Below are 9150 nucleotides of genomic sequence, written 5' to 3'. Positions count from 1 at the left end.
TTCTGTCGTTTCTATCGGCTCTGTAGTATTTATTGGTTCTGTCGGTATTATTGGCTCTGTAGTAGTTATTGGTTCTGTCGGTGCTATTGGCTCTGTCGTTGTGATTGGTTCTGTCGTTTCTATCGGCTCTGTAGTAGTTATTGGTTCTGCCGTTGTTATTTGTTCTGTTGTTCTTATTGGTTCTGTCGTTGTTATTAGCACTGTTGTTGGTATTAAATTATTACATTCATCTAATTTTTCCTCACATTTCCCATCTGCGTCAATTTTGCAAAAGTAACACTGTAAGGATAAACCTAAAATATACAAAAAATTCATTCATTCGAATTAGTCCTCTTCTGCGTGCACTGAAAAAAAAGTTGTTTCGGAAAATGAGATATGATGCTGACTTCAAATAATAAAAATGATGATCTTCATTATAAAATATCTAAACGATATACAAGCTGAAAGAGAGTGAAGACTGTCGAAAAAGTGTGTATAGAGGTTTTAAACATTGTTTTTGTTTTTGGAAGCTTATAAATTGGAAGCTTATACATTTTATAAAGCTGTTTTTGTGGCAAAGGTGAAGCGCAAGGAGTTAAATGGTACTTTTCTTCTACTTAATGAGGTTAAAACATTAGTATATTCACAATTATAAGTTAATGTTTGCGTTATTATTTGTTATTAATCTGAACATTAACATTAAGTAATATTCCTTTGAAGCATGGAATTCTTTTATTAAATTCCATTGCTGATGTAAAATGCGATGTTACCTTTTTGAGATTTTGCGGGTAGAAATAAATTTCGTGTGATAACCGTCGGTCTCAGCAAAACGTTACAGGATTGCATTATTTGTTGCCACTTTAATGCAAATCATCCGTAAATCTAGAAGAATCTATAAAAAATTATTTTTTCCTATGAAAAGTTATGAAAACGTACTACAAAAACTTAACGAAAGTAAAGCTTTTTTCGTTTTTCTTAATACGAAAAAAATACTCCTTGTTTGAAATACGTTGAAAATTAATGAAATTTTCCATATAAATTTCACAAAAATTTCAGGAAAATTTGTAACATTTTTCATGAAAAAACAGAAACTATTTTAATCACGATTGAAATGAAAAATATCTCTTCATGTTTTCATCCTACTTCTTTTTGCTACATCTTTTATTGCAAACAGTTCGTTCTTGAACTGTAAAATTTAATTTTAACCTAAAAATGTCAAAAAGTTGCTGTCGTATTTTATATCAGCAATGGAATTTTATAACAATTTCCATGCTTAACAGGAATATTACTTAATTTTAATGTCTATATTGATAGAAAGCAATAACTAAAACATAAACTTATAACTAAAAATACACCAATTTTATACTGACTTTAGTCAGTAACAGATAAGTACCATTAAACTCAAGACAGTTCACCTTCACCACGAAACTGCTACGTAAAATGTATAAGCTTCCAATCTTTTATATGCTTTTAAATAGTTTATGGTTTAGGAACTGTGGGATTGAATAAATTATGACACTATATTCACTATAGTGATCAACGGCATTGCAATAACAATTTCAATCAGATCTTTAACTTTCAGAGCATACATATCACAATTTTATATCAAAATTTATATGCGATTAATCATAATGCGCGGATGTGCTGGACTGATATAAATTAATTTAAAAAAAAAATAATTTGGAATAAAATAGTTCAATTTCATTTTGTACCAGAAAAGACGAATTTTATTTGAATTCTGTTATAAATGATTAATTGCAGAAATGGTACGGAACTTACTACGGAACTACTTGTGAATCTAATTTTTAAAGATATTTTAAAATACTTTTGGATACTTTTAAAGCTCAAATTTAGCAATCTCTACTTAAATTTACTTCAAAAAGAGACAAATTAATTTGCGAAAAACTTCCAGGATTAAAAGGTACAAAAAATTATTATTATTATGCTTGTCAAAATTTTAAATTTGGAATAAAAACCTTATAAACTATGAAAGGCATACATTTGATATATATGTTTATGAACTTAATGTAATAAAAATTGTATTTGATATAATTTTCTTATTAATAACACTGAATATACCTTGGCCAAATACCATTAATAATATAATTGCAGAGAGTATTCTGGTGGTGAAAGAATGTCCAAGAGACGACATGGTGATGTTGATTGAAATGTTCGAGCTCGATTGCGGAAATTTTAGAGTTGTCTATTCCTTATCGAGAACTTAAACTAATCAATACTATAATAATCGGGAAAATTTTTTGGTTATCATTAGGAGGAAGGGGCAGGTGATAAAAAAGATACAAAGATAATTCCGATCAATACTACAACCTAGGTGAGACCGATTAGCTCTCAAACAATACGTTTTTACTTATCAAAAAGGTGTTTACATATTGATAAACAGTCTTGAGAAATAGACTTTTTTAATTATGAAAAACTCAGTCGCATTATTTCAGTATCAATAAATACTGCAATTAAATTAGGCCTGTGATGAAACGTAAATAATCGTAATATAATTTAGTTTTTTATTATAAAGGAGCAATACAATACAGATAGAGTAATGCAAATTTCACTTGGATTTTTGATTATTATCTAATTTATCACAGCTGTTAATCTTACTAAGTAAGAACTTACAACAAAGTTTAAATGACAGCGATCGACACTTAACTTCTGCAGGATAATCTTTGGAAATAAAGAAATTTTGATAAGATAAGTAATAAGTATGATTTCTAATAAATGAAGTTAAAATGTTACTATTGAAATGTTAAAAGTTTGCTTCACATTAAATTTGTCCACGTTTTTAGGAAATAAGATATCTGTTTAATCTGATGTTTACGCAGCAAAAAAAAAGTTATTAAAATGATACCGAAATCAATATCATTTTGATATGCAACCAAAATGATACCGAATATTCAAGATCATTTTGATCGGCCGGACTAAATGATCGACTTTTGAAATCATAATGAACTGATTCGGGATCATGCACGAAGTCAAACCAAAATGCCTGAAGTTCTGAGATTACTTAAGCTCATATGTAAACTTTTTATGGTTTCTATTCGTGCAGTGTACTTGAAAAGTTAAAAAAAATAACGGAATCTGATAGTAGAAAATATCACCTGTTAGCTGTAGTTGTGACTTGTGTGCGGTTTGATACAACTTTTAGGTTATGTCGTTATGACACAGGCGCCAACAATTGGCGTCCATTTTATTTAGCCTGACAAATGAACCAAACAATAAGATTAAATTAATCCGAATGGACAGATCATTATGACCTCGAATGTGAAATGATCGTTGGAGCAAAATGCTCTGCAACAAAATTGATTCTTTTTTTACTGTGTATATTACAATTAACTAGTCTAAGCTCGGTAAAAATATTAGAAAAATAATGTCACATTTATTTGCTGATTCTTATTTGATATAATATTCATTTTAAACTAATTTTTTCACTAATTCGAGGCCGATCACAATGCTGTTGAATTCGGTATCATTTATGTTGCATATCAAGCTGATATTGATTCCGGTATCATTTTGAACACTTTTTTTTACTGTGTATATCGAAAATTTGAAGAACTTTATTAGACTTTATTATGATGAGAAAGTAAAAACTGAAGTTAAGGATGGCAAGGTACAATGGGATTACCGATGCGTGTAGGCATTCTCTTAATTCCCACGCAAAAGTCGGTGAATTACAATGACATAAGGATGCCTCAACACAACGGCGGGAGCTCATGCTAATACCTAATTGCGTATGCATATACGTTCCTTAGAGTTCAGGACCAAACATCAAGCCCTTCGAATTGCATTTTAATGGTTTTCAGTGAAACACGACTAATTTCTAATGCAATTTTCAAGTAAGTATAAGTGACCCTTTTCTATTGTTACTTCAACCAGTAGTGAAATCGAACGGTATTTCTGTGTATGTCAAGAATTACAATTTTTATTAACCTGGCGGAGTTTATATTGACGTTTTGCATTTAATAGATTCTTATATTTTGATATTAGATTGAACTTTAGGCTTCTGAAATAAAATCTTTGACTTTTACAAGTCAATAGACGTTTCGACTCAAGTCGAGGTCCTCATCAGTGTCTTACTATTTTATTTTTGTGAAAGGTGTGAAATGAAATATTATAGTTGGTAGTGAAGAGACAATCAATAATATATGTGGTTTATCATCTTAATTCTACAAGAATGAAAATCTGATGAGGACCCCCATCTAAATCAAAACATCTGTTGAATTCTAAGAAACAAGAATTTAATTTCTGGATCCTGAAGCTAATTCTAACATAAAAAGGAGCAATAAATACATTTTTTATTATTAAGGCTAACATTTCGTCTCTTTTGAAATACGCGTCTACCGCTGAGAATAAAAAAAACCGGTTTATGGAAACATTATCTAGTATCTATAGTGGATGGCATGTTGCATCGAAAGGTTGAGTAGAAGCTACGGAGCGAGTTCATAATCACAGTTTCTGTTATCTCTTATACCAGCAGGATCCCAAAAGAACATGAAGGTCATTTCAACAAGTCAAAGACCTTGATAACAGTAATGATGATACTTTTGAAAAGTCTAAATCGTTTTCGATGGAAAATTTTAAAAGGATATATGTACAAAAATGTGAATGCTACTATTCCCAATTATATTAGGAAAAAAAAACACATTTTAGCTCAAGTTTAAGAATTATCCGAGAAAATATCAATATATTGTAAACTATCTCAAGATTTTCTTGGTTGTAAAACTTGTAATCCAGATGTACCAAAAATAGATGCCGGATCTCTTATAGTCGCAATCAATGCCAGAAGGCTAAAGATGAGTATAAACATTAAAGATAATTGCCTCATTATTATTTTATTTTTAGTAAGCTTTTCATTCCGTTTCAAGCAGGAAAATAAACATGTATGTACATATAAATGAACGTTATATTATCTTGGTCATTATAGTAATTATGTAATAATTGAGCATAAAATCTATTAATTGAGCATAAGTTTATTGAATTTACTACTGAGAGGCTAAACATTCTTAAATTTACTAAAAACTATACAGTTATTTTTTTCTAACAATTATTACAAAAAATAGTTTAAATTTATTTTTTATGTAGGGATTATACAAAATTGTCTCTATATTGCATTGGACCGTTTTTCACAATCAGGCTCCTTTATTTATAATGTTATTTAAAAGAAAGAAAATCGATATTAGAAAACAAATAATAAATCCGCAGGCGGAAATATTATATACAGTTTATATATAGCCTGATGTATTATATTTGATATCCATTTTTTAATACATTTTTTGTATAAAACAAATGAATATTATAAATGAAACTTCACACTATGTATAAACTATATATATTTTTTCCGCCTAAGTCCTTTTAACTGTAAAAAATTTTCACGGCTGTATAACAACTATTATCAAGGGAAGTAAAAATCGGCGTACTTGAAATTTTGCAATCATCATAAAACGTTAAAGACACACCCTTTCATAAATGACGATTAGTCATATGTGTGTAAGGAGGAGGTCGTAAAGATAAATAAATTCCGTCCTCCAAGGGGCCATTTACTCTGAAATCAGATGAATCTTTGCCGACGATTGATTGCATTTGATTCGGTAATGTTTTTCGTTAACACTAAAAATTGACCTCACTTACCCGACCTGAGCGGCCGTGACCTTCAAACGGTTGCCACGTCAGGCTAAAATTCTTGTTTCTCAAGGTCAAAGTTTAGACTCATCATATTTGAATGTACATTTTCCGTTCTTACGATTGCCGGTGTCAAAAAGGGACCTTGACCTTTGTAAAAAAATAGCTCACTTAAGAAAATACAGGCCTGACCCGCTACTTTTGTGACACCCTGTATAACGCTTACTTTTCAGGGGGTGTTGCAGGTTCATAGCATGGTGGTTTCGAGTACTGCAAACAGCGGACGAGGCTATCAAAGGGTTGCTGTCAAAAGTTACAGAAGATATTTTATGCAAATTCGGAGTACGATTTTCGAAGATAGGTGTCCCGCAGGAGAAGATACCACTATACTACCGACATACCGACGAAAACACGCGGAAATTGTCCGACTTTGTACAAATAAATTTATGGCTATGGATCATAGATTATATCTATGATGACGTTCCCAAGACGACCAGTGTTAGGCCAATCAACGTCTCTAAGACGTCCAAGGTCCTAAAGATGACCTAAAGACGTCTTAAAGACATAAACGTTCTAGGGACATCTTTCGTACTGACATTAGACGTTTTAAGAGCATCCCTAGGATGATCAAAAGACATGTTATAAAACACGTCTTTGGGATGTCCCAAAGACATATCTAGGACATCCTTAATTTTTATTTCCACTAGACAGTGAATCATGTTTGTGGAATTTTCGCAAGTTGTACATTAATTTTGTTGACAAGATTCATATCAAATCACGCGGCAGTCTATGCATCAGAGAATTATATCTCACTAAAATTCGTTGGTTTTTAAAGGGTACACAGAAAATCTCCGATCCTCCAATGTACATCGAAATCGGTGTTCAATAGAGTTGCAACAAATTTAAGCCACACAGGTTCATTCGGAGAATCTAGGGGGAAAGCATCATTTAGACACTATTTTTTCTCATCCAGTGCAACGTGAAGTGTCGTCTACAAACTGTAAGTCACCTGTCAAGATCATTTTGTCGGTCGTTATTTAAGTGAAACAGATGTTAAAAAGTAGGTAAGTTATAATAATAATTACCTAATTTTTTATTTCCTCCCATTTACCAGCGACTAAATATTCTTGAAATAAAAATAGTACTTGGCGTGATGTAATATCCAAATGTTAGGTTAGTCAAAACCTACTATATGCCATTCAAACCACCAAAGCCGGAATGTACAAACTAAGTCGTGACCATCTGCATCGAAATTGATGCCTGGTCGTTCGAACAAATTTCCACTAGATTTTCTGCGGAAGTTTAAAGGTACCTTAGATACCTTATCTTGCAGTGGCTAGTGTCATACATGAAAGATAAGGTAAATACAATTCTATAATAAAAACAGAAATTTGTTTTTCGCGATGAGTAGTTATGTAAATTTGCATGAAACTTTAGCCTGATGAAAAGTTTCATGAAACATTGGGAGTTTCGTGAAACATTGAAATGTTTCAAATATAGCGGCGGGAATATTCAAACTGATAAGATAAAAGCCTATTAGGTATTTACACTTCAATAAACAGCTAACTTCACTTCGTAGATTGCTGAGGGGAAAATAAGGGACCAAATGTATGGGATTCAGTACATTTTTGCCCTATTTTGCTAACATCTTCGTAAAAGGTCATTTTTCCTATATAAATGTAGTTAAAAGATAGTTTTTATTTTTCAATTACTATTTAATGAAATAATAAAATAATAATAATGATGATCAATCACAAATATATTACAGAAATAAAGTTTTATTCCATGCATGTGATCCCTTTTTCCCCCTTAGCTTTTAACAAAGTGAAGTTAGCTGATGGTTGAAGTGAAAATACCTAATTGAGCCTTTCATATCCCAACTTTTTCCTGCCGGCTGAATTGATTTATTTTTCCGGTTTATACCATGGACCAATGATGCCAATGTTGGCACCCTGAGCCACTGCACTTGCGTTAGGGCTGACCGCTCATCGGCCGCACTTGGTGCGCGATTCAAAATTACATTAAAAAACAATTCTTGTAACTTAAGTAAATAATTATTAAAATATCCACAAGGATATATACAAATTGTGTAACTTTGATATCAGGCAAAAAATACAACACATATATTAATAACAGTTTATTTTCAGTGAATTCCAAGGACCAAATTATATTTTACAAAACATTTAATTTAAAAAGAAATTTCTTGGAAAAGTGATTGAAAATAATTATTTATAAGTTTTAATATTTTGTATGTATTTTTCTGGGAATTCATATAATTATATAACCTATAAATACATAATTTATCACGACTGCATTCTAGTTATGCTTTCTTTTTTTTTTTACTTCAATCGTCGTGTTGTCACGTCTCAATCAAAAAGAACAATCTGAAATTTTGTTTTAGAATTATTCAAATATTATCACTATTATATTCTGCAAATAGCTTCTATATATCAAGCTGCTGAGATATCATATGGTATTTAAAAAAATGTATTTATTAACAAATATTTTGAGAAATATTAGTCTTTCAAATTCAATGAAAATAAACTGTTATTCATCATATATATATGTGTTATAAATTTTTTTTATCTGAAATCAAAAGTTACACAATTTGTATACATTTTTGTGTATATTTTAATAATTATTTATTTAAATTACAAGAATTGCTTTTCAATGTTATTTTGATTCGCGCTTCAAAATGTAGACAACCAGCGCTCAGCCCTAATGCACGTATGAATGAAAATTATTATCATTTTATTATTGCAATAAATAGTGACTAAAAAAGAAAAACTATTTATCAATTGCACTTATACAGAAAAATTATTTTCTACGAAGATATTAGAAAAATAGAGCAAAAATTAACCGAGTCCCCTGCATTTGGTCAATTGTTATCCCCTCAGTATTCAACGAAGTGAAGTGAGCTAGTGATTAGAGTGAAAATGCCTTATTGTATATATAGACGGTCATGACTTTTTCTATACATCCCGGCTTTAGTTTAAATGTTGACGGGTATGAATAACCTAACTTTTGAAAGCTGCATTAGGAAGTTATAATTTTATTCTAAGTGACTGGTGCGCCCTATTAAATAAAAGAAATTTGAAAATTAGGTAAATATTGTTTCAATTGGTTTCCTTATTAACAATTATTTAGGCTAATATCGCAAAGCGAATAGTTGCTTTGACAGGTATTCAGGTGGCTGACAGCGCGGTTCAGAACTCCACAACTCTGCATGAGCCAAAATTCAGTCTCCAAATGATACTTTCCCCTAGATGCCCACATGGGCACCTAGGTTCAGAGGAATACATTTGAGACTTGAAAACTCTCTCAAATGATCATTGGGAATCCAATGAAATTTGAGCTGCAACAAATTTAACATCAGCGTTTTTCTGTGATATAAGGCGATTCGTATCTCATATATTTACAAAAAAATTGGCATTGTTATCATGGACATAAAAGAAGCTAGAGAAGTATGCCAGGACAGGAAAGTATGGCGGAAAATAGTTAATAAAAAGAGTGTCAGTAGAGTGAACGACGCCTGAAACA

At 31.1% G+C, this 9150-nt stretch overlaps 1 protein-coding gene across 1 annotated transcript in view; it reads right to left on the bottom strand.

Moving 5' to 3' along the window:
- Nucleotides 1-2155, bottom strand: part of LOC117181934 (300 kDa antigen AG231-like) — a 3558-nt gene extending 1403 nt beyond the window's left edge. The window contains exons 1-2 of the mRNA XM_033374958.1: nucleotides 2059-2155; nucleotides 27-293 (exon numbers count right to left, since the gene is read on the bottom strand). Of these exons, the coding sequence (XP_033230849.1) occupies nucleotides 27-293; nucleotides 2059-2131 (340 nt within the window). The 5' untranslated portion in view covers nucleotides 2132-2155. The remainder of the gene's footprint in view (nucleotides 1-26; nucleotides 294-2058) is intronic.
- Between the last annotated feature and the right edge of the window lie 6995 nt (nucleotides 2156-9150).

This window comes from Belonocnema kinseyi, chromosome 10 (genome assembly GCF_010883055.1).
Source record: "Belonocnema kinseyi isolate 2016_QV_RU_SX_M_011 chromosome 10, B_treatae_v1, whole genome shotgun sequence".
NCBI lineage: Eukaryota > Metazoa > Arthropoda > Insecta > Hymenoptera > Cynipidae > Belonocnema > Belonocnema kinseyi.
This window is presented reverse-complemented; position numbering and strand designations above follow the sequence as displayed.